General features: G+C 43.8%; 1 protein-coding gene and 1 pseudogene across 1 annotated transcript; both read right to left on the bottom strand.

Moving 5' to 3' along the window:
* Nucleotides 1-1381: 1381 nt before the first annotated feature.
* Nucleotides 1382-13851, bottom strand: LOC139464248 (deoxyribonuclease-1-like; annotated as a pseudogene).
* Nucleotides 13852-15279: 1428 nt separating this feature from the next.
* Nucleotides 15280-24939, bottom strand: LOC139464247 (chymotrypsin-like serine proteinase). The gene is made up of 6 exons (XM_071245771.1): nucleotides 24909-24939; nucleotides 23724-23901; nucleotides 22465-22555; nucleotides 19442-19613; nucleotides 18129-18280; nucleotides 15280-15488 (listed from the first exon to the last, which is right to left on the bottom strand). Exons 1-6 carry the CDS (start codon nucleotides 24937-24939, stop codon nucleotides 15351-15353), a joined length of 762 nt encoding a protein of 253 aa, XP_071101872.1. The 3' UTR covers nucleotides 15280-15350.
* Between the last annotated feature and the right edge of the window lie 2533 nt (nucleotides 24940-27472).

The raw sequence follows: 27472 nt of genomic DNA, 5'->3' as shown, positions 1-27472 counted from the left end.
CATATACCAGCATGCATGGTGACGCATGCTAGGGATGATGAGGAACACACCGTAAGCGTTGTGAGGATGGAGGAATCACAGCATTGCTCTCATATCAAACTAGGATGTTCGACCATTCAGTAGTTATTGATTTCAATGAGAGGTAGGTAGGTAGAACGCCTCCGCTACACTTATGTACTATTTAACGCGGGAGGCATGCTCAGAAGACCAGACCCTAGTTTATTGGAGATTCAGTTTACAGGTTCCGTCCAAATTCGTGGCATGTTGACTTCAGTCACTTCAGTAGCACGAGCTAGTAGTAACCTATCTTTGCGGTAACGTGTGCTAGGGGTAATATGTTCGTCGTAACCCTAAGTGAGTGAGTGAGTTAAATTTAAAGTCACATCGGTAATATTTCAGCCTTACCGTGACGACGTTACAATAAGTACTGGTATGTAAAGTGTAACGTGCGTGCTGGTATGTTGGAGGTAAGGTGCTGGTATGTATGAGGTAACGTACATGTATGTTTGAGGTAACGTACTGGTATCTTTGGGGTAACGTACTGGTATGTTTGAGGTAACGTACTGGTATGTTTGAGGTAACGTGCTGGTATGTTTGAGGTAGTGTGTTGCTATGTTTGAGGTAACGTACTGGTATATTTGAGGTAATGTGTTGGTATGTTTGAGGTAACGTACTGGTATGTTTGAGATAACGTGCTTGTATGTTTGAGGTAATTAGCTGGTTTGTTTGAGGTAACGTACTGGTATGTTTGAGGTAACGTGCTGGTATGTTTGAGGTAATGTGTTGGTATGTTTGAGGTAACGTACTGGTATGTTTGAGGTAACGTGCTGGTATGTTTGAGGTAACATGCTGGTATGTTTGAGGTAACTTACAGGTATGTTTGAGGTAACGTACTGGTATGTTTGAGGTAACGTACCGGTATGTTTGAGGTAACGTGCTGATATGTTTGAGGTAACGTACAGGTATGTTTGAGGTAACGTACTGGTATGTTTGAGGTAACGCACTGGTATGTTTGAGGTAACGTGCTTGTATGTTTGAGGTAACGTGCTGGTATGTTTGAGGTAAAATACTGGTATGTTTGAGGTAGTGAGTTGGTATGTTTGAGGTAACGTACTCGTGTTAATGTATATATTTTTTTATTTTGACCCCCATGTCTCTTTCGCTCGGCGCCGGCCTTATGTCGAGTGTACTATCGATATAGCAATTGTGTACGGACCTCGAAAAATGATCCCTTTCATTAGAATAATCATCATAAAGTTAACACCTGTCTTAGTTTCTTTTCATGGAGCTACTGAACAGGGAGATAAGTTATACATGTTTCCCGAGGGTTACAACTTATTTATTCAGTTGGTTTCTTAACATAAGAAGCGACTCATTGCTAAGACTTGCACAGAACTACGTCGGATCAGTTGCTGTCGGCGATGCTCAGCGTCACCCAGACAGGGTAGTGGTCGCTCACTGCCTTCACCTGAAAACAAAACATAATACTTGAAATTAAAGATAAAATAGAAATACATCATGTAATAAGTATAGAATTATGAAACGACTGAACAGTTCAGGGCACCGATCCACAAAGCGATCTTAGCGCTACGACTATCGTAAGCCAGTGTTAAAGTATGGGGTTTACGATCACCTTAGTGCTAAGATGGCTTTGTGGAACGGGGCCCTGGTATCAGACGAGCGAAAGGAATATTTACTATAAAATTGGTATTACACGGGAGCGAGTTTAGTATTTTTTTATTACTTGGCATTAATGACTTTTATATCATTTCACTGTAGTGTGTGAAAATAGGCAGACACCTACGCGACCCAACGCACACTCCAATAGAATAATACTTTAAACACGTCAAAAGGTGACACGTATAAATTTAATACCATACAATGGCCCTCCTTTAAAATTCAGGTGTCCGTTCCACAAAGCTATCGTACGCTAAAGTTAGTCAGGCAGACTTACGACTGTCGCTGCGCTACGATCGCATTGTGGGACGAAACCCTGCACCACAAAGTTTACAGTCACCTAATTTGTGAGAATTCTTTGCCGGCGAAACAATGCGATGTGACGTCAGCCTATCAATAGTGTTGCTGGGGTCATTGCGTTTTCATGATCTTCTCTGGTTGATCTCTACACGCAATGTCGTTGAATTAGACAAGGGATGTTGAGAAGTTTCAATATTTGCAAGTGAAACTTGTTCTCGCAGTACATAAGCACGCGCTTTGAAAATAAACACCGTGTAATACCAGCTTATTGTTATTAAACACTATGTAATACCAGCTTATTGTTTTAAACACTGTGTAATACCAGATTATTGTTATTAGACATTGTGTAATACCAGCGTATTGTAATACCAGCTTATTGTTATTATACACTGTGTAATGTCAGCTTATTGTTATTAAACACTGTGTAATACCAGCTTATTGTTATTAAACACTGTGTAATACCAGCTTATTGTTATTAAACACCGAGTAATGCCAGCTTATTGTTATTAAACACTGTGTAATACCAGCGTATTGTAATACCAGCTTATTGTTATTAAACACTGTGTAATGCCAGCTTATTGTTACTAAACACTGTGTAATACCAGCTTATTGTTATTAAACACTGAGTAATACCAGCTTATTGTTATTAAACACTGTGTAATGCCAGCTTATTGTTATTAAACACTGTGTAATACCAGCTTATTGTTATTAAACACTGTGTAATACCAGCTTATTGTTATTAAACACTGTGTAATGCCAGCTTTTTGTTTTTAAACACTGTGTAATACCAGCTTATTGTTTTTAAATGGGTGATTTCTTCACGGGCAAGTAATAAAAAGTGTTTATTTCCCATAGAGTTAGAAATATCAGGGTTCATAAAAATCGTATGTGCACCAGTGTATTGTCAACGTCATTCGGACGGCTTGCTGACGTCCTTCGACTCTTATTGTGACGTAAGGTCGAAATAACGTCATACTAGAAATGCCGTCATAGCTGAAGATTGTTGATGTCATTTGACAATTGTGGGTTGTTTTTCATTGTTCTAAAATTGACTCACAGGATCAAGAAATTACGGGTAATAAAGAAATTATTACACTCGTATGTGATGTTACGAAACTCATATACGGGAAATACAAGAATTCTGACACACGGTTCGTAAAATTAGTATGACACACAAGCTCATGTAATAATCGCTACTTAAGTAAGAATAAGAAAGGCTTCACGCTGTTGTCAGTGGTATTTCAGTTATAAAATAAAATAAAATATAAAAAATACAACTGTTTCAAATAAAATGCACTTCTATAGTGACCGTATTTTAATTTGAAGAGCATGTGAGAATATTTGAAGGGTCAGCGTCCCTAAATCGATAAAAGGTCTGCTTTAAAGGTTTTGCGGACAGACAGCGGTCTTACAGGCATCTTCAAAGTGATATGCTAAATAAGGTACCTGGAGTTTAGATAACCCGTAACAAGAACTAGCAACGGCATTTCCTGTCTGAAATACGTTTACATTACAATAATGGCGATACACATTTTTGTTGTTTTTATTAATGTAACTTTATTTTCCTATCTAAAGAGTCAGTGTCAGTCTTTCGCAGGAATTAATCAGCAATGTATCAGTCTTTTACCCTCTTACGGGTGAGGTGAAATAATGTTTTACGTCGCGATCAAGATTATAGCACTTATATAGCGACGCGTGCGTGCGTGCGTGCGTATGCTTGTACCAGTGCCAGCCCACTGTGAAATATAGCTCCACCTTGACACCTTTCAGGCGGAGACAGAAACCAATCAGTGATATTAATTGTAATATTTATTTATTTTCCAGATGATGCTGCATGTGACAATTCGTAACGAGAAGAAAGATCAAAAGAGGGCGTTTCTCTATTTTATGGCTCCTCTTTAACGGGCATTGTTTTCTTTGACCTCGAGCATACATACCTCCTCGGGGTTGAGACCGAACTCGGTTCCGAAGTGCTCGGTGTCAAAGGCAACCACGTGACTCTTTAACTCAGCTCCGGCAACTATGATTCTGAAATAGTGAGTGAGTGAGGGAGTTGGGTTTAACGCCGAAAATAATTTCAGTTCTATGAATACGATTGAGCTAAATGTGGCGCAGACAGACGGGTCTATTGTCAACAGACCAAGGTTCATAAACGGGGATGAATCGAAACTACAACATTCGGATCCTGTCATAACTAAGAGATCACTGAACTATCCTGCAAGTTTATTTCGCGCCCAGCCATATCCCAGCTACATATACATGTAACGACCGCCTGTAAATATGCAAACCTGGACCAGACAATCCAGTGATTGATATGATGATCAACGTCCCACGTGGTTGAAGTACCGTGACACGAAATCAACCAAATCATCGACTGTTACTGCCCGATCTATATTGTTGCCTATAACGGACATAGTTATACACTGCCGGACAAAAGAAAGTATTCACCCTTGTTTGGTGGCTGAAAATGAAACTAACAAGAAATGGCCATTCGATGATGATGAATTTGATACGAGTATCATAATTGTTGTTTGGTCCTTAATTTGCAGTGTTTCGGAGACATTTTCAGCCTAATAATTTTTTGACAACGTTTCTGATTTTTTGGTCAAATCCAATTTTCCTGTGTATATAGGGACCAATTCTAACCCAGAAGTCCTACTGGGTAAACCATTCCTATTGACCTGAAACTTATTCACCAAGGCTTGGATTGACGGATGAAGGAATTTTAACATCAATATTCACCTGCGTTTCCAACACTAAGCGTCCGCATATGCGGATTTCCAGATTAAAGAGATTCTCGCGTACCTGTCGTAGGTGCAGCTGCTGGCGGCCGTCGTGGTGTCCTCGCTGTCATTGATGAGGGACCAGAACGTTTCTGTATCTGTAAACAGCCGCAACTTCTTCCTCTCCGTCCCCGTCACGTAGCTGCAGTCGGCGTTCATGTCGCCCATGATGACGACGTTCTGTGAAACAGCGCATTATATAATTAGACAGAAAATCCCAGAAACCCTTTCTGTAATTATAAGAGCTATTAGCGAGAAGCAAACTCCACTGCACGATCCCGACTGTCACATGAGCAGGTGTTTGAGAATCACTATCATTGTGTTTATACCAAGTGTTCGCGAAAAGGTAACACCTGTCACAAACACATGCAGAGACAAGTCAAATATTCACCCGAAAAGACAAGGGAACATAATGGTACAAGTCAAACTAGGGAATATTTTTTTACCAAAAGCAATGTGTTTTGGGTGTAGTTACTGATCTGAAGTAGTAGTATCACCCAGTTTACTGCAGGAGTGTCACACACACAGATGTGCAGATATCTAGGACGTGATTAATTTCGAAGAACTCATACTTTTAATCAAACAGACGATAACAGCACTGAAAGGGTAAATGGTTCTTGAAAACTAACACTTTTTTAACTAAAGTGTGAGGTTGTTATATCATTACTGTTTTGAGACTGATGGTGCATGGGGTATTTTGAGTCGTCTGAGAATGACGGAATACGAAGCCTTTTATGGGGGTGGGGGTGTCTTGAAATTTCTTGAAGTTTCAAGATACTTAGTTGAAATTTCAACTTATTATGTTTCCAGAAATTTCAACATAGCATCTTGAAATTTCAACTAAGCATCATGAAATTTCAACTTAACATTTTCATGATAAGTTGAAATTTCAAGATCCTTAACTTGAAATTTCAACTTAGTATCTTAAAAAAAATTAATTAAAAAAACCAGAAACACAAATTGTCCTAAAAGGCTTATGCACTGAAAGGCTTCCCTACGAAAATTGCAGCTTAAAAGACTTAGGGTCAATTAAAATGCTAAAATCTTTGATACTGAGTATTGTAGCACAAATCCAAAATATTGGCTCCAAGACAGATTGTGTTTTTGATGGCAATTTACTGACTTATTCCATGTGTTGATCATGATGTTGCTTGCTACTTTTGTTTCTTTTGAACTGAAAGGATGCTGAAGACACGGGGACGGTGGGTAGTGATTTTACGTGCGCCTCATACCGGAGACGCTTTCTAGACAATCTATGAGTGAGTAAGTGAGTTGAGTTTAACGCCGCTTTGAACAGTCCAGTTATATCACGGCGTGTCATCTTGATATGGGGGGAAAGACCGAGGTGATGCTGGTCACAGACGTTTACCACTTCGATGAAACCCACGAGCACGGGAAAGGATAAAGACATGAGCGGCTATTTAGGCATCCTGAAATGTTTCTACTTGGCTACGCCACACTCAGGCACGACGATCTGTGAAGTCTACTCAGTATTTCGATTCATCAGTGAAAAGTACTGGAGGCCAGTCCTGGTCTGTCCAATTGACGTGATCTTCAGCCCAATCCAAAAGGTGATTCATTGCCTGTGATATCAGGTACGTGGGATGCGTAAGCCTGCCCTCCGTGACCAGCCTCACGGAGACGATTACACGCGGTCAGTAGAAACGTTAACGCCACTTGCGTTCCGCATGTCATTTCTGAGTGTGGTGGTAGTCACGAAGTGATGACGTCTTGCTGCAATCAGGAGAAACCTGTCTCCCTGCTGTGTTGAGGTACGCTGTCGACCGCCTGCGTGTCGTCGGGTAGCTGATCCAAATATCTGGTGTCGATCCCCACGCCCGGCTGATCACAATTTTGGCCGAGACCAAACGTTGTGTTGACCCAGCTTTCAGCATGCTTTTGCATCTGTTAAATTCTTCGGTTTGTCAAATGGTATTTCTGACGCTGAGGAGGCATATGTGCATTCAGTAGTTGCAATCATCTGCAGCAAATGTTGTTGTGCTCTCTGATAATGCACCCCGTGCACATCGTACAGGTACTGCATACCTCTGTCAGTTCATCATGAAATTAAGGTCCTATAGGGGTTACACTGTCATTGTTTATCGGGATATTTCAATCTTTATTTGTTATATGTAACATCAAATCTTGATCCTTGCCAAGGGGACGGCGGTGTAGTCTAGTGGTTAAAGCATTCGCTCTTCACTCCGAAGACCCAGGTTCGAATCCCCACATGGGTACAGTATGTGAAACCTATTTCTGGTGTCCCCCGCCGTGATATTGCTAGAATATTGCTGAAAGCGCCATAAAACCATACTCACGCACTCAATCAATCAATCAATGATACTTGGCAAACTTTGAGTAGTACACTTATGGTATATTTAGGAATCATATACAAACACATTGACAGTACCTCTGTATTGAAGAAAGCTTTGGCGTCGGTATACACTGCCGTCATGGCGTCCAGCTCCCCCACAGCGTCTGAGGGCTTGATGTGCACCCCAGTCAGAGCCATCCGCAGAGGTCCTGGACCAACAATAATACCACGTGGTACTGGACATGGCTGACTGTCGTTAAAATATTTTTACATATATTGTAACTGTACTCACCCCCGATGTTCTCGCCACCTCTGTCAAGTCAATGCGTCTCTAAATATACTCTCGCCACCTCTCTCAAGTCAATACATCTCTGAATATACTCTCGACACCTTTCTCAAGTCAATACATCTCTAAATACATTCGTGACCAACTCGTGTTATTCCGGGACAAGCCGAAAAGCGACTCGTGCCCCTCTCGTGGCCATTTTTGCAACCGGGTTCCGTCTTAGCGCAAACGGGCATACCTGAAACAATTGTCAACTCGTTGCGCCATGGTTCACATATATTTCCCCATATATCATTTATATTTCAGATGCAATTAAAAAGCACATCAGGACATGCGAAATTATACAGTATGATTGAACACATTTAACTGTGTCCTGGGTATATTTTTAGATGCAAGTCATCATACGCGCATTCTGATTGGTTTGTCGTATTTTCGCACATAACATTCATCGATAGGGGGACTAGTCTTCTTGCGGGTTACGGAAAGGGGCGAGTGGTGACGAATGCTCTAAATATACTCTCGCCCCCTCTCTCATGTCAATACATCTCTAAATATACTCTCGCCATCTCTCAAGTCAATACATATCTAAATATACCCTCGCCACCTTTCTCAAGTCAATACATCTCTAAATATACTCTCGCTACCTCTCTCAAGTCAATACATATCTAAATATACTCTCGCCACCTTTCTCAAGTCAATACATCTCTAAATATACTCTCGCTACCTCTCTCAAGTCAATACATATCTAAATATACTCTCGCCACCTTTCTCAAGTCAATACATCTTTAAATATACTCTCTCCACCTTTCCCAAGTCAATACATCTCTAAATATACCCTCTCTACCTCTCTCAAGTCAATACATATCTAAATATACTCTCTCTACCTCTCTCAAGTCAATACATCTCTAAATATACTCTCGCCACCTTTCTCAAGTCAATACATCTTTAAATATACTCTCTCCACCTTTCCCAAGTCAATACATCTCTAAATATACCCTCGCTACCTCTCTCAAGTCAATACATATCTAAATATACTCTCTCTACCTCTCTCAAGTCAATACATATCTAAATATACTCTCGCTACCTCTCTCAAGTCAATACATATCTAAATATACCCTCGCCACCTCTGCCAAGTCAATACATCTCTAAATATACTCTCGCCACCTCTCTCAAGTCAATACATCTCTGAATACACTCTATCTACCTCTCTCAAGTCAATACATCTCTAAATATACTCTATCCACCTCTCTCAAGTCAATACATCTCTAAATATACTCTCGCTACCTCTCTCAAGTCAATACATCTCTGAATACACTCTATCTACCTCTCTCAAGTCAATACATCTCTGAATATACTCTATCCACCTCTCTCAAGTCAATACATCTCTAAATATACTCTCTCCACCTCTCTCAACTCAATACATCTGTAAATATACTCTCGACACATCTGTAAAGTCAATACATCTGTAAATATACTCACCCCCAGTTGTTCTCGCCACCTCTATGAGGACACTGTAAGGTTCTCTTTCAAACAGATCGGAAGTATCGTTGTACAGTGCGGTGCGGATGAGCTTTACCTTGTCCGTTCTACAACGAGAAGGGCACCGTAGTTCCTCATCAGCGTGAACAAAGCCTTTAACACTTCATTCAATACAAAACAACTGGTCTCAACAATCGAAGCATCAAAGATAATCAAAGATTTTTTCTTGAAGGAAGAAGACAAGAGAATATATAATATCGACCGATTGCAACTCTGAAAAGCGCAATTTAAATACTTAGTCGTCCACCCTTTCAGGCATAAAGTTGTACAATGTAAATACATACTAGGCAGAGGAACATTATATTAAATAGTGAGTGAGTGAGTTGGGTTTAACGCCGCTTTTAACAGTATTCCAGTTATATCACGGCGTGTCAGCTTAATGTGGGAGGAAAGCCCGAAGTGATGCAGGTCTCAGACGTTTACCATTTCGGTGAAACCCACGAGCACGGGTATGGTGCTGACAAACCTAGAAACATAATCGGGGCAAACCGGGATTCGAACCCACAATCATAGGTTTCTGGAGTGCCCAAGGGACGCAACTCCGCACAGCGAATCACGGCGCCTTAGACGACTTGGCCACCCGTGCCCCCCATTAAGGCATGAAGTTGTACAATGTAAATACATACTAGAGGAACATTATATTCAATATATGAGACGAGGTGAGGTGAAACGCTCTACTCACTATAACACCTATAATGTCGGCTAAATTGGAAGAACACAGAGGAATGCAGCTTTCCCATATCATCTTTCTGTACAAGTGGAGTTCATATTTCACACGACCGCCTCCGTGGCCTAGTGGGTAGAGCGTATGCCCGGAGAGCGGTTTGTCGGTGGTTCGTTCCCCTGATCGCATTATAACAAAATACGTTGAAAGATTACGTTGTATACCCTGCCGGGCCCTCAGTATTAGGGGGATATAAAAAGGTCGTGTCCCCTCAGAGTCAGTATCATGTGAGTGAGTGAGTATGGTTTTAGGCCGCTTTTAGCAATATTCCAGCAATATCACGGCGGTTGACACCAGAAATGGGCTTCACACATTGTACCCATGTCGGGAATCGAACCCGGGTCTTCGGCGTGACGAGCCAACGCTTTAACCACTAGGCTACCCGACCGCCCCTCAGTATCATGTGTCTGTGTGGTGTATCCATGTTAAACTGCGACATGGTATTTGGGTGCCAGCGCACGCACACTCTCTCACACACGCACACACACACACGCGCGCGCACGCGCACACACACACACACACACACACACACACACACACACACACGCACGCACACACACACACACGCGCGCACACACGCACGCACACACACACACGCGCGCACACACACACACACACACAACATGGTATTCACACTCAAACACACAAAAACACACACAAAACACACACAAAAACACACACACACACACACGTCGCTAAATAAGCGTTATAATCTTGAACGCGACTTCAAACACATTTCTCACCTCATATTGTACACAGAAACCTACAGTGAAGTTAATACTTCATCAGTTAAAATATTGCTCTTACACATTTAAGAAAAGACTGGTTAAGTTGTCGCTATTCGCTGTGCAAACATGCTATCACTTCAACGTCCCAGGATCTCTTGGTCTGTTTCGAATCCAAAATTCAACCCATTGGTAATCCTTGGTTATCAAAACCAAAGTGCTCATAGGTTTCGTCCAAGTGGCAAGCGCCTTCGACCTGCGACACGTATGGATTGCCTCCCACATCAAGCAAACACTGTGATATGACAGAATGTTGTTCAAATCTACCTTAAAACTACCATCACACACAGATGAGCTTGTTGCTGTGCTGATTCGACGAGACGGTGTAGCGGAGATGAGTCAAGCCTCTGACAAAAGGCCCATGAAAGAGTGAGTGAGTGTATGACGCCGCTTTGAACAGCATCCCAGTCATATCACGGCGTGTCAGCTTAATGTGGGAGGAAAGCCCGAAGTGATGCAGGTCTCAGACGTTTACCACTTTGGTGAAACCCACGAGCATGGGTATGGTGCTGACAAACCTGCAAACATAATCGGGGTGATCCGGGATTCGAACCCACAATCATAGGTTTCTGGCGTTCCCATAAAAGAAGTTCCATAAAGACTGTTTACTTACTTGTAGTAATACACGTATTGTTCTTTCGACGACGTTCTCCCAAGTCTGGCACTGGCACTGAAGGTGAATTTCGAAGCCGAGTTGCTGCAACGATAATTCAGAATTACATCCCATTACAGCTACATCTGAGGTCGGTATTACCGCAATTGAACCGGTCAGACTTAATTACATATGATAAACGTCTGGACATTGCAGAATGACCAGCAACGACCAATTAATGCAGAACGCAATATGGCATGACAGTGGTGGCTTAGTGGTTTAGTTGCTTTCTCTTGGTCCATGAGTCCGTTGCGGTTGGGTTCGAGTCTCAGGTTTAATAATACCTGGGTCCATCGAGTGTCAATCGTAATTAGACAAAAATATTTGTTTACGATCGCTTGAAAATTAAGTATAACATCTCAAAATGTTCCAAGGGTATATGGGGCGGTCGGGTAGCCTAGCGGTTAAAGCATTCGCTCGTCACGCTGAAGACCCGGGTTCGATTCCCGACATGGGTACAATGTGTGAAGCCCATTTCTGGTGTCCCCCACCGTGATATTGCTGGGTTATTGCTAAATGCGGCGTAAAACCATACTCACTGGTTAGTAATAATCCAGCAATATCACGGCGGGTGAGACCAGAAATGGGCCTCACACACTCATTCACTCCAAGGGTATATTTAGGACACAGCTTCACTCACCTGTTGAGAAGGGTGAGCAGTTTCTGCATGCTTTTGCCGCTCTTGTCACGTACCTCCTGTATCAGGATGACGTCATAGGCCAGCATGATCTGATATACGTAATATCGCAATGTAGTATATCGAAAACACATTCTGAGGCGCCGCAATTCGCTGTGCAGAAGTCCATGAGCACGGCAGAAACCTGACGTTGTTGGTTCGAATCCAGGTTTCTTGGTTTGGCAGCACCATACCCGTGCTCGTGGGTTTCACCAAGGGCGTCTGAGACCTGCATCACTTCAGACTTTCCTCCCACATTAAGGTAACACGGCTTGATATAACTGGAATTCTGTTCATAGCAACACCCCACTCACTCAAAGAGACATTTATGGAAAACAGGTAATAGTTTGTTACTTTGTTTGTTTGTTTTTAACGCCGCACTCCAGCCATATGACGCCAGTCTGTAAATAATCGCGTCTGGACCAGACAATCCTGTGATTGACATCATGAGCATCGATCCATGCAACTGGGATACGATGACATGCAACAACCAAGTCAGCGAGCCTGACCACCGGATCCCGTTACTCGCCTCTTCCGACAAGCTCAGTAGCTCGGGATAGGGGTCGTAAACTAGGATTAATCGGCCATGTCACCCAGACGGCGCGGGTCGCTACACATGTATGTTTGTTGTTTAGCGCAAGCAATATTCCAGCTACATGACCTGTAAATAACCGAGTGTGGACCAGACAAACCAGTGATTAATATTATGAGCCATGTCCCACACCATCAACCGAAGCAAAGTGTGGATCCAATTCTTCTAGGACATCTACGGGGGGTGGCTTATGCTGTCATTCACCTCTGTTTCTGATAAAGATCCAGACTTGATTGTTTACATGAAGTACATTCGTTGTGTGTTGCCTGAGCATAATCTATTCACATAAAATATTTCATTGCAATATATCTCAAAACCATGCGAACGCAACATTCTTAATGAAAAAGAAGATCAATGAAAAATATATTTTTACAATCACCGGGTGCTGTAAACTGTATGTATTACTGATACTCGATCAATATGCAAGGCAGCGCCCGTACGATACAAAGGCCCACCACGAGACAATAATAGTAATACAATCATAGTGATTTATACTGCGCAATGTTCCTTGAAAAACTGAATACTATTATTAAGTAATTGCCTCGTAATCGATAACAATATGTCTATTGGCAATATACATAATCCACATTGCCGGCATGTATTGATATGAAATATCCCGGGTTATTCGCCTGCATGTATCTGCGAATCAACATCTCCAGATCTGGAGCAACATGGTATTCATATTTTTCAAAATGTATATTTTCTATGAAATATTTATGAATCAAAATAGAATTCTAATGGCAACCTACGTGTGTAACTTTATTGTCAAAGTTTTTCAAATGTTTTGAATTCAATATTGCAACACCGGATTCATCAAATATTCGTCTGCACAATTTGTCACATATTCACATCGACACAATACAATGCAATACAATTGTTGGATTACAGATAACATCATGATCTTGTGGTTTATTTTGAAAGGATTGTCTGAAATCCAAAGAATTAAGGTGTACATGCTTGTCTGAACTAAATGGAATAAAACCTTTCTTAATGTGAGAAGTATTCTTTACTCGTTAGTTTCGGCCCAGAGCGGTTTCAGAAGTCTAAATTCGTCATTTTCGATTTGCCCCCTTTGCCGTTCCAGGATACGCTGGTTTCCTATCAATTCGACTTGTATGTTTTGTTCCATGGGATGTGAGCATCAAACAACGTTTGATCAACCCAAATTTAGAAAGAGAATGCTCGATTGTACCACAGTAATTGTAGACACCAAAGGCTGACAGGCGCTGCTGGAATAGTGCTCGACAAGAAAGGAAAGTTGACTATGGGAAAGTTCAAGTCACTTAACTCAACTCTCTGACTCTTTCGACCTTCCGACAGTCTACCTTTTTGATGTTCTTCATCACCACCGTGTTCCCAGCCTTGGTCAAGCCAAACACCTGGATGTTGAAAGCCCCGACCACCAGCTAGTCCGCCCCACCCTCGGGAACAGTGACGGCACGGAGGGAGACGCGGGCAAGCAGGGCTAGGAGAAGGCCGCTCAGAAACATCGTCCTTGAGAGCGGTTCCTTGTCAACGTTGCGTCTGGGAATGTTGCACCTGTTGAGCCGAGTGACGCTCTGCCTCCGATTCACCAGCTTATATAGGCAGCTCAACTCCCAGATATGGTGACAACAGTTTAAGCACGCTGGCATTGAAATTAATGTGCACAACGAGATGAAAGCTTCACTGAAACGTTATTTGCAAAGATACCTCTCCATGAGGAAAGTGTTCCCTTTCCTTGTGGAAAGAGCGGGTGGTTGCAGGAGCGTCTGGTCCTCGCTAATGGAATCATTATATGAAGCTTCCAATTCGCATACACCCCCCCCCCCCCCCCCCCCCCCCCCCCCTTAGTTCAGCTGAAATAGTGCTAAAAGCTGAAGTGTAAACTCATTTAATAAGGGGATGTATACTAGCTTAATGATAAAATAATGTCTACCGTTTGGATTTGTAACAAATGCTTGTATTTGCCTACTAGACGAATATGAAAATGTATATATTGAGTCATGTTATGTTTACCCTGGCATGGAATGATCCAATGTATACTTTACAGTTCACTCCTCAATATTCCAGCTTTGTTACGTTGCCTGTAAATGAGCGAGTCAAACCAGTGATTAAAGACACGAGCAACGCTCCACGCCGTCGAGGTACCACGTCACACATACAAGTAGTGAGGGGAGGTGAAATGGGGTTCAACGTCGCGTCTAAGGTTATTGCACTTATATAGCAACGTGATTGCACGTGTATGTATGTGTGTGTGTGTGTGTGTGTGGCTGCTTGTACTAGTCCGGACTCATGCCGATTTATATTTTTTTTCATTTTTGGTAATATTTGGAATTATATACTGTGGTCCGCTTCCCCAAAGACCTATTGCATAATCAAATATATCGAATAGTCGACCCCAACGAACTGTTACGCAACACCAAGCTGATTTCCTCTTTGACATAGTTTCTGCTTAAGAATTGAGGTGAGGTGAGGTGAAATGGGGGTTAACATCGCGTCCAAGACTATTGCACTTATATAGCGACGTGCATGTGTGTGTGTCCGGACTGATGCCGATTTATAGTGCTAGCCCACTAAGATACCATGCCGGAGTTAAACATGAATACCCCACTCTGGCACAGTATACTGACTCCGAGTCAACCAGTCCTTGTTTTAGCCCCATAATGCCGAGCGCCAGACAGGGTAACATCGTTTAACGTCTTTTGATATGACGCGGTCGGGGATCGACGCTCTAGCATTAGACCACGGAGGCGGTCCACATACAAATAAGCCAGGTCACAATTACTAACCATTTACATTAGATATGCATGGGGTTCTCGTAAGCTATCTTCCACGGGATCCCCACGAGGTTGTTGCGAGTATATATAAATGTAATAATTCGTACTCAAGAAAACGCAAAAACAAATTTAAACTATTAATTCCTCAAAAAACATGGAAAAAAGACAAGAGGGTGAACGGCAGCAAAAAACTTTATATCTTGAAAAAGAAATGTATCGAAGAAACGACAAGTGTCTAGTCTGCTGCAGGCGTTCAGCGTCGCCTAGTGATTTATGATCCAGTGGTGGAAGAAAGGAACGCTGCTCATGACGGAGGGTAGCGTCCCCTGGCACGAGCTCTCCCCCCACGAGAATACACCCACCAGGACGCCGTTACACACCATCGGACCCCCGTTGTCGTACTGTGGATTAGAAAAGGCAACAAGTTCAACGACATTATAAAGTTCCAAAACATATAATATACCACAAGACGCAATACAAGACTCTGATAGTCCAGGCTTCAGCGTGTCAGAGTGTAATATTGTGCTAGGATATTAACACTTGAGTATCGGGTGGAGATTTCAATTGAATCTGGGGGTACGGACTGTCTGTCAATGATGCAGAGTTGCGGGGCTTTGGCGTGCCTGGATCCAGTGACCTTTATGATTCTTGGTTTAACCCTGAGGCACTTCGGGCTTTCCTCCAACATCAACCTGTCGCACCGTGATATAACTGAAATACTGTTCAAAACGGAATCACATCACATCACATCACATCAATCATCCATCACAATGTTAGTATCTTTGAAAGCGGACCAAGTGATTGAAAACATTATGTTTGGCTGTTCGGCGTCTTCCAAAGGATGCACAGAGTTGCCTCCCTTGCAACACAACTTGCTGTAAACATATTCTATTAAACGTGCTCTCACTTCAAGTTATGGTTTTAGCCGAGTGAGCTGTTATGTATCATCAGAGTGGGTCGTGGGAAGTATAGAATGACGAATATCCCCAGTGGTATATGTTTGGGATACAGTTAGAATGGACTGAACATCGCCATTTCGAGCAGTCATTCATCTGTGAGGGTGGCATCCAATTTACTTGTACCATCTGCGTAAACGATAGGATTCAAGAGTTCTTAAATAGGATGCCAAGACAAACGAAGAGATATGACGGATGCCAAGACAAAGGAAGAGGTGTCGGATGCCAAGACAAACGAGGAGGTATGCCGGATGCCAAGACAAACGAAGAGATATGCCGAATGCCAAGACAAACGAAGAGGTGCCGGATGCCAAGACAAACGAAGAGATATGCCGGATGCCAAGACAAACGAAGAGGTGCCGGATGCCAGGACAAACGAAGAGATATGCCGGATGCCAAGACAAACGAAGAGGTGCCGGATGCTAAGACAAACGAAGAGATATGCCGGATGCCAAGACAAACGAAGAGGTGCCGGATGCCAGGACCAACGAAGAGGTGCCGGATGCCAGGACCAACGAAGAGGTGCCGGATGCTAAATGTTGGGTGTTTGCTTCCTCATCAACGTCACGAAGTTTGCGTTTCGTTTAGAAAATCCCAAACTTACGCAGGTCGTATTGAGGTGGCCCGGAGAGCGGAAGGTCCGGGGTTCGATCCCCGGCCGCGTCATACCAAAAGATGTTAAAAGATGGTACTTGTTGTTACCCTGTCTGGCGCTCGGCATTAAGGGGCTAAACAAGGACGGGTCGGCTGAGTCAGTTTACTGTGTCTGAGTATTCATGTTAACTGCGGCATGGTATCTCAGTGAGCTAGCACTATAAATCGGCATCAGTCCGGACTAGTACAAGCAGCAACAAACACACACACATACACGTGCATGCACGTCGCTATATAAGTGCAATAATCTTAGACGCGACGTTAAACCCAATTTCACCTCACTGTATTGAGGTGGACCACGTTGATTAAACCCACGAAACAAGGCGTGCTTGACAAACCTGATGTCATTACCTGAGAGGCGGTGAGTTAACCCAGTGGTTAACATGTTGGCTCGTCACGCCGAAGACCCGGGTTCGATTCCCCACGTGGGCACAATGTGTGAAGCCCATTTCTGGTGTCCCCCGCCGGGATATTGCTGGAATATTGCTAAAAGCGGCGTAAAACCATACCCACTCACTCACTTCACTATCGTAACATACAGCCGTAAAGTACCATTGGACTGCTAGCACGTATAAAGGTACCGACATTTCAGAAAATCTTAAATGTTATCGGCAGACAGCTTTATTAGGACTCACAGCCAGGGCCCCGTTCCACAAAGCGATCGTAGGGCTACGACTGTCGTAAGCCTATGCTAAAGAATGGGAGTTACGATCATCTTAGCGCTACGTTCGCGTTGAGGAACGGGGCCCAGAACATTGAACCAACACATTGAACACAACACACTGAATCACACCACTGAAGACTCAACATTAACTAGAAACATCCCAATCCTGTTTCAACTGTTCTGAAACAAGGAATAAGAATATTCAATTAAAAACTCCTACAATAACTACAATATAACAGTGGAAATATACAGGATATTTGTCTTTTGTTGTCAAATAACAAGTGTCTCTCACCGAATGACCTGACACAGTTGATATCATTATTGGTGGCATAGAAAGAGAGGAAAAATATTCTTTTCATTATGTATTTTCTTTCTGTCCATCACGACCTCGGATAGATGGACTTCGATATCAATATCTATTTTTACAGATATAAACAGTATATCTCATTAATAAATTAATACATATATTAATACATTGATAAATATAACCTCGAGTTATCCTGGGTTCGACACTACCAAAATTGATGAATAAAGAACTCAAGGTATACACAGGGACCAAGCTTTTACTCGAGAAGCGTAAGGTCGACACATCATAGTTCGACACAAGGTTGTTTGACTGTACCATGTAATGGAAAATATATCGAGTTATCCGAAGTTCCAAAATAGGTGGAGTGCCGATATTAGATACTGTCAGTATGATTTCTGTCAAGGAACCTCATATCAATTAAAATATATTAAATAATATATCGACTTTATTTGGAACTCACGTGACACGCGGCTTCCACTGCGGTGCCGAGCATGCAGACGTGGCTGGGGTAGATTAGGGTGTTTGGGACGGCAGCCCACAGACCAACACAGGCGGCGTGTGAGATGGCGGTGAACGTGGCCTTGGACGGGGTATCCTTCAACTCCACCGACCCTGCAACGGCAGCAGCACTTTGTGTTTGATTACAACATATTCATGGGGGTGTGCAGGGGTGGGGGTGGGGATGGGGGTGGGGGTGGGGTTGGGGGTGGGGGTTGGGGTTCGTTATGTTCCTGTTGGCTTATTTCTCCTTTGGAAACTAAGAGGGCAATATTACTCTCACTTGTACTAGCTACCAGACATAACTAACAAACAGCTGAGCTACCCCAACTAGAGAGTATACAACTCGCCAGTTGAGCTACCCCAACTAGAGATGGTACAACTCACCAGTTGAGCTACCCCAACTAGAGAGTATACAACTCACCAGCTGAGCTACCCCAACTAGACATGGTACAACTCCCCAGCTGAGCTACCCCAACTAGAGATGGTACAACTCACCAGCTAAGCTACCCCAACCAGAGATGGTACAACTCACCAGCTAAGCTACCCCAACCAGAGAGTATACAACTCACCAGCTAAGCTACCCCAACCAGAGAGTATACAACTCACCAGCTAAGCTACCCCAACCAGAGAGTATACAACTCCCCAGCAGAGCTACCCAAACTAGACATGGTACAACTCACCAGCTGAGCTACCCCAACCAAAGATGGTACAACTCACCAGCAGAGCTACCCCAACTAGAGAGTATACAACTCACCTGCTTAGCTACCCCAACCAGAGAGTATACAACTCCCCAGCAGAGCTACCCCAACTAGAGATGGTACAACTCCCCAGCTGAGCTACCCCAACCAGAGATGGTACAACTCACCAGCAGAGCTACCCCAACCAGACATGGTACAACTCACCAACTGAGCTACCCCAACTAGAGATGGTACAACTCCCCAGCAGAGCTACCCCAACTAGAGAGTATACAACTCCCCAGTTGAGCTACCCCAACTAGAGATGGTACAACTCCCCAGTTGAGCTACCCCAACTAGAGATGGTACAACTCCCCAGTTGAGCTACCCCAACTAGAGATGGTACAACTCACCAGCTGAGCTACCCCAACTAGAGATGGTACAACTCACCAGCTGAGCTACCCCAACCAGAGATGGTACAACTCACCAGTTGAGCTACCCCAACTAGAGATGGTACAACTCACCAGTTGAGCTACCCCAACTAGAGATGGTACAACTCACCAGCTGAGCTACCCCAACTAGAGATGGTACAACTTACCAGTTGAGCTACCCCAACCAGATATGGTGCAATCGACTCCGGTGAAGTCGGCCCCGTGGTCAGCCAGGGGTATGATGGAGATAGCGCTGCTGTTGGTGTCGGCGTGTTCAGACAAATGAATGATGGCGATATCGTTTGGGAATCCGACAGCGTTACCGTTGTAGTCGGGATACTAAAACAGAAATAGGAGACATTAATTTTCAATTGGTCTACCACTGTGATCCCGAGTCCAAACGTCAATCCCTTGAATAGCATTACTCCACATCTCCGGCACCAAAGTAACAGTACTTCAAGATAAGTGGAGAAAGTTATGGGCACCGTATTCTGGGATGCAAAGGGTGTCATCCTTGTTGATTACTTAGAAAGTCAAAAGACAATTACAGGTGCCTACTATACTGATTTGCTTCACCGCCTGACATATTCTATCAAAGAAAAGCGGGACGAGTGCTGACTGCTGGAGTTCTACTATTTCATGACAATGCCTCTTCTCACACCTCTCGACTTGCAAAGGCTGGGAAAATGTGGGTTCGAAGTGCTTCCTCACCCTCCACACTCGCCAGACTGAAAGAACACCTTCGTGGTAAGCGCTATAATGACAACGATGACCTCAAAGCTGCCGTGAATAGGCTTTTCAGGGTAGATTCAGAAAACATCTTCCTGACTGGAAATTAAAATCTTCGCTTTCGATATGAGAAGCGTTTTGAAAAGCAGGGAGATAACGTTGAAAAAAGAAAAAATACTTTCACAATTGTTTTTGACCAGGCCTCGTATCAAAATCCTGTAGCTATCAGTACTCAATATTCTGTGGCCATGAGTACTCAACATTCTGTAGCCATGAGTACTCAATATCTCACGACACCATACCTTAGGTGGTAAACTGTAGCTCAGCGTTCTGCACCTGACGAGGTAAACCGCTGCTCGGCGTTCTGTACGTGACGAGGTTAGCTGTAGCTCAGCGTTCTGTACGTGACGAGGTTAACTGCTGCTCAGCGTTCTGTACCTGACTAGGTTAACTGCTGCTCAGCGTTCTGTACCTGACGAGGTTAACTGCTGCTCAGCGTTCTGTACCTGACGAGGTTAACTGCTGCTCAGCGTTCTGTACCTGACGAGGTTAACTGCTGCTCGGCGTTCTGTACTTGACGAGGTTAACTGCTGCTCAGCGTTCTGTACCTGACGAGGTTAACTGCTGCTCGGCGTTCTGTACCTGACGAGGTTAACTGCTGCTCGGTGTTCTGTACCTGACGAGGTTAACTGTAGCTCAGGGTTCTGTACTTGACGAGGTTAACTGTAGCTCAGGGTTCTGTACCTGACGAGGTTAACTGCTGCTCGGTGTTCTGTACCTGACGAGGTTAACTGTAGCTCAGGGTTCTGTACCTGACGAGGTTAACTGCTGCTCGGTGTTCTGTACCTGACGAGGTTAACTGTAGCTCAGGGTTCTGTACCTGACGAGGTTAACTGCTGCTCAGCGTTCTGTACCTGACGAGGTTAACTGTAGCTCAGGGTTCTGTACTTGACGAGGTTAACTGTATCTCGGCGTTCTGTACCTGACGAAGTTAACTGCTCTTCGTTGTTCTGTACTGTACCTGACGAGGTTAACCGCTGCGTGGTGTTCTGTACTGTACCTGACGAGGATAACTGTTGCTCGGTGTTCTGTACTGTACCTGACGAGGATAACCGCTGCGCGGTGTTCTGTACTGTACCTGACGAGGATAACTGCTGCTCGGTGTTCTGTACTGTACCTGACGAGGATAACTGTTGCTCGGTGTTCTGTACTGTACCTGACGAGGATAACTGCTGCGCGGTGTTCTGTACTGTTCCTGACGAGGATAATTGTTGCTCAGTGTTCTGTACTGTACCTGACGAGGATAACTGCTGCGCGGTGTTCTGTACTGTACCTGACGAGGATAACCGCTGCGCGGTGTTCTGTACTGTACCTGACGAGGATAACTGCTGCGCGGTGTTCTGTACTGTTCCTGACGAGGATAACTGTTGCTCGGTGTTCTGTACTGTACCTGACGAGGATAACTGCTGCGCGGTGTTCTGTACTGTACCTGACGAGGATAACCGCTGCGCGGTGTTCTGTACTGTACCGGACGAGGATAACTGCTGCGCGGTGTTCTGTACTGTACCTGACGAGGATAACTGTTGCTCGGTGTTCTGTACTGTACCTGACGAGGATAACTGCTGCGCGGTGTTCTGTACTGTACCTGACGAGGATAACCGCTGCGCGGTGTTCTGTACTGTACCTGACGAGGATAACTGCTGCGCGGTGTTCTGTACTGTACCTGACGAGGATAACCGCTGCGCGGTGTTCTGTACTGTACCTGACGAGGATAACCGCTGCGCGGTGTTCTGTACTGTACCTGACGAGGATAACTGCTGCGCGGTGTTCTGTACTGTACCTGACGAGGATAACTGCTGCGCGGTGTTCTGTACTGCACCTGACGAGGATAACTGTTGCTCGGTGTTCTGTACTGTACCTGACGAGGATAACTGCTGCGCGGTGTTCTGTACTGTACCTGACGAGGATAACTGCTGCTCGGCGTTCTGTACTGTACCTGACGAGGTTAACTGCTGCTCGGCGTTCTGTACTGTACCTGACGAGGATAACCGCTGCGCGGTGTTCTGTACTGTACCTGACGAGGATAACTGCTGCGCGGTGTTCTGTACTGTACCTGACGAGGATAACTGCTGCGCGGTGTTCTGTACTGTACCTGACGAGGATAACTGCTGCGCGGTGTTCTGTACTGTACCTGACAAGGATAACTGTTGCTCGGTGTTCTGTACTGTACCTGACGAGGATAACTGCTGCGCGGTGTTCTGTACTGTACCTGACGAGGATAACTGTTGCTCGGTGTTCTGTACTGTACCTGACGAGGATAACTGCTGCGCGGTGTTCTGTACTGTACCCACTGACAGTTCTCAAGCTATACCCAGTTCATATCCACAGTTGCCGTGCTTATTGACTAAGGCTATGGACTATTTTGTAGCTGTGACTACTGGCTATAGCGTTATATACTCACTACAATGTAATTCAGGACTCGAATAAACTGTTCAGTTCCATCGACCAAACTAAGGCTGTGTTCCCCAAGTACCACACGGTAGTCTGCCGCTCTGAAACCAGTTTGCAAACATCAGACGGTGGCAGTAAACATACTGGTTTAAACGTGAGCAAAGTTACCTGAAGACTCAACCATGCAAACTGACTTTGGAACCGAGCGTGAACGAAGCCCATTCACCTTGAAAGCACCCCTGTACCTCGCTAGTTACATGAGTAACCCTGACCCCAAACCTTCTGTTCCCTTGTCAGTCATACGACCGTATTGTTAAAATAGCTATCATCAAGACCTCGCCTCATAATGAGGTATAGTGAGGGCCATTATTGTTCACATGGTTGACAACTAGCTCGTTTTTCCTTCTTACCGCAAGTTTTGACCCTCTGGCAAAATCAGGTACGTGAGGATGTCTAAAGTGGAGCGGAAAAGGTCACTTTTGTCAAGTTCTTAAGAAAAGAAAATATAAGCATGTCTTTAAGCCAAGATGATTTTTTTAACAAATGGATTGACTGTATTTATCTATATGTTCTATGAAACCTAGTTTGGGTCACAGTGAGTGAATGAGTTAAACGCCGCTTTTAACATAATTCCAGTTATATCACGGCGTGTCAGCTTAATGTGGGAGGAAAGCCCGAAGTGATGCAGGTCTCAGACGTTTACCACTTCGGTGAAACCCACGAGCACGGGTATGGTGCTGACAAACCTAGAAACATAATCGGAACGAACCGGGATTCGAACCCACAAACATAGGTTTCTGGCGAGTCCAATGGACGCAACTTTGCACAGCGAATCGCGGCGCCTTAGACGACCGGGCCTACCCTGCCCCTTTTACTTGAAACGAATATAATGCTTATCCTCTGTAGAAATATGATGTGTTTTATGTTCATATTCTTTCCACATGTTTTAAATCTTGCTAATGGCAGTGGACCCATTGACCCCTTCATCACAGCCTCCCCTTTGTAAACCCTCCCCATAATAAACCCTACCCTTTGTAAACCCTACCCTTTGTAAATCCTATCCTTTGTAAACCCTACCCTCTGTAAACCCTACCCTTTGTAAACCCTATCCACCCTACCCTTTGGAAACCCTACCCTTTGTTTTACCCTATCCTTTGAAAACCCTTCCATTTGTAAACCCTATTCTTTGAAAACCCTACCATTTGTAAACCGTACCCTTTGTAAACCCTACCCTTGGCAAACCACATCGTTTGTACGTGAACGACCTACATCCCCGAGATGCAGTGAGCTGCAGTGAGGACTCTGGTTTCGCTGATGAGGGCGCCTCCACACAGGTGGTACCAGGCGTTGAGGCTGTGGAGCTGCACGGAGGCGAGGTAAGGCAGCTCCCCGGGGGTCAGCGGAGTCCCCCCAGCAATCCGGGAGCCTGGCCGGGCCGACACACAGCCTGGAGTGGGAGGAAAGGCAGGGAATCAACAAACTCGATCCTAACCCTGTGTATTCAGTCCAGACATACAACCCTGAAGTCATGGGACCCATTCCACAAAGCGATCTTAGCGGTGTGACTATCGTAGGTCTGAGTTAAAGGATGGGATCACGATCACCTTAGCGCTTGGATTGCTTCATACATAGAATGGGGCCATGGCTTGCAACTTACACTGATAAAAATGGTTCTGAGCCTAGACTTCGGAGAGCCTTTATGACGTGCGAGGTGAATTCAAAACACTTAGTTTGTTTGCTTGTTTTTTTGTGATGTTGAACGCCACACTCAGCAATATTCAAGCTATATGACGGCGGTCGGTAAATAATCGGCCTGGACCCCACAATCCAGTGATTGACATCATGAGTTTCGATCCATGCAATTGAGGTACGATGATATGCATCAACCAAGTCGTCGAGCCTGACCACTCAATCCTGTTAGTCGCCTCTTGCGACAAGCATAGCCGCCTTTTACGACAAGTATGGGTTGCTGAAGACCTATTCTTTCCCAGATCTTCACAGGTCTCAAAACGTTAGGGAATAATCATGTACTGTAAATACTGAACCGTAACTGGACGAGGCCTCGTCCGAACTTAATTCACGCACTCGCCTATTCCTGCTGCCACTTGGATCTTGAAGGACAAATAATTAATTTGATTCCGATAACAAAAACTAACTGTATTCAAGTAACATTTCATTTCTTGCACAATTCAGAAATTCAAATTTACTGCGTTTTAAAACAGATTTCCTTCCGTCCATATCTCAACGTGCTGGGTTTTACTTTTGTAATCGTCTAAAACATTCACTTGTCTTACCTCCCAGGTCCAGCTGACGCCGTGATTATAACTTAAATACTGTTAAAATCGGCGTTACACCAACCCTACTCACTTATAAATGAACAATCTGTTTCCTCTGATATACTGTTAACTTAAAGATGATTATACAACTGTGTGCAATTCTTACGTGTGTACTTACCAATGATCAGGAGAAGCGCTAGGAACAGCATGGCGAAACGTTATGGAAAAGCGGTATTGTATATCTCGCAGCTTAGGACGTGAATTAGCGAGAACTACATGATGGTAGATTACAGTATCCCCTCTCTTGTCCATCTGTCGGGTCTCCCACCATCACCTGCCTCATTCAGATACAGTCCCGTGTCAGCCGAGGTTGTATATGACTCGTGTTTGTATATAAAAATAATGCACACTGCAGAAACACACTGCACTGCATAGCAACATGTTGGGAGCTGAATGTGTTTCTTTTTCATATTACTTATCATAGCGGCTTGACATTAACAAGCAGCTATCATGTTGACAGCGGTTTACTTATGGAGAAGTTATTAGTGCGTCAAGATGGGAAAGGGACAGATGTATAAACTATGTGTGTCAATAACATTTCATAACAGCTGAAATGTGTGAGTGAGTGAGTGAAAATAGTTATATGTCACGTTCAGCTATATTTCAGCCAATAATGTTGGCTTTGCTCATAATACTTGTATGCGGAATCGAACTTTAATATTTGGCTTTTATACATAGGTTACCCCGCCCCCAACCCCCATGCAATGGCAATGACTGATTTGTGTACTGGCGCATTGTTCTGATAGAATTCCACACTTTTTCTCAGCTTCCCACGTCTGTTTTAGTCTCTTACAATAAGCTACTGACAAGAGTTACACAAATTGTATCTTGTTTTTATTCAAACTTCATCTCACTTTGATTTCAAAGTATGTTTGTTTGACTCATATTATTCTTGAAACTTTTTATGTGAGATCTCTTCTAACCCTTTCACATTAGGGTCCTGGGCACTGGTGCCACGAAACTAGGCCATTAGATAGTTCGGTCCCGCTACAGAAAAGATTTTCGACAATGCAATCTATTAGAATATTGAGAAACAGTCGATAAACGTGTCAAAACCTTTCACATTAATTATGTCACATTTTGAAACAGCTAAGGAGTCATGTCTGACACGGCGACCGAACATTTCATATTCTGGGAGAAGGCATCTTTCCGAGGCAAGGGAGGCAAGGGAGGTAACATTGGATTTATCAAAAGGGACAAAATCGGGTTTGTTGGCCTGGATACGTCTGAGGCTGTATACGGGCCTATTCCAAAGAATTTTGTGTTTATCATTTTCCATGACGCCCTCTACATATTCAAGGTCGTACCATGGATGGACCTCTGTAACAAAACCTCAAGCATGGCGAAGACGGTAATATAATGATCGGGCCACACTATCATATCGCCCGGACATCCACTGACAATGTGTTGGACAGTCTCATTACATTCATTACATAATCTACATTTCATATTAACATTTTGATGCAAAATCACACATTGACGGTTTCGAGTGGGAAGTGACTGGTCCTGAGCAGCAAACAGAAAGCCTTCTGTTCCACTTTTCAGGCCAGCCGACCTCATCCAAGCGAAGAACTCTGCATGGTTGCTGACCTTCTCAACACACTGCACATTTACTTGATGAAGTGGTCGTTCAGATAACCTCTCCTTGAAAAACTGAGCCTGGGACGATTTCATATGGCTCTTCGCTTGGTTGACACTCATTTCTGTACCGTCCAGCAGTACAGAGCCATCAACAAAATCAACACTGACATTGAGATTATGTCCAACATCTATTATTATTACTATGTTGTTGTTGTTGTTGTTGTTGTAGTTGTAGTCGTTGCTTCTGCTGTTAGTTTGTTAAATGTATGTGTATGGTGATGGTTGACACTAGTAGTTAAAGTAAATTGTAGTATATTAGTCAAGAACACAACATGAAAGCACATTACAGAGGGAATATATATATATATATATATATATATATATATATATATATATATATATATATATATATATATATATATATATATATATATATATATATATATATATATATATATATTTATATTATTTTATTTTATCTTGAATTGAAAGAAGAAGAAAATGCTTTTTGTCGGGAATAGGTAGAACTGTATGTTGTCAGCGACGCCTAGTTAGCCTCTATCCAGTTGCGGAAGTACGGAATACTGGCCATGACGGCAGGTAGCGCCCCCTCGCATGAGCTGTCCCCCCAAGAGATGAGGCCGACGAGGACGCCGTTACATACCATCGGACCCCCGTTGTCATACTGCACGAGAAGGAAGAACAGGTTACCTGACTGTATTATTGCAAAAACGTGGAACTATCATGTCACTTCGCATTTTCGCCCTTTGGAAGAAAAACGTGTGACATATTGAGATTTTATAATATATATATGTGAAATTAGGACCCAAAACGAATTGGAACTCACAGCTGGTCAATTTGATAATTTAATGTGTGCTAGGTTATGGGGGTGGGGGCGCCCGGTTTCTTAGACTTTTACCACTTTGGTGAAACCCACGAACACGGGTATGGTGCTGAGGAACCTGGAAATATAATCAGGGCGAACCGGGATTCGAACCCACGACCATATGTTTCTGACCTGACAACTCTTCACGGCCATATTCAAACCCTAGAAGGGGCGGTCGGGTAGCCTAGTGGTTAAAGCGTTCGCTCGTCACGCCA

Source organism: Haliotis cracherodii, unplaced genomic scaffold (assembly GCF_022045235.1).
Source record: "Haliotis cracherodii isolate W230 unplaced genomic scaffold, xgHalCrac1.p SCAF_17, whole genome shotgun sequence".
NCBI lineage: Eukaryota > Metazoa > Mollusca > Gastropoda > Lepetellida > Haliotidae > Haliotis > Haliotis cracherodii.
This window is presented reverse-complemented; position numbering and strand designations above follow the sequence as displayed.

What these genes read in the sequence shown, in the direction of transcription:
- LOC139464247 (XM_071245771.1), bottom strand. Translation starts at nt 24,939, where the DNA reads ATGCTGTTCCTAGCGCTTCTCCTGATCATTG. An exon ending in AGCGCTTCTCCTGATCATTG is followed by an intron (nt 23,902 to 24,908) that starts GTAAGTACACAC and finishes CTCCCACTCCAG; the next exon opens with GCTGTGTGTCGGCCCGGCCA. An exon ending in GCTCACTGCATCTCGGGGAT is followed by an intron (nt 22,556 to 23,723) that starts GTAGGTCGTTCA and finishes AACTGGTTTCAG; the next exon opens with AGCGGCAGACTACCGTGTGG.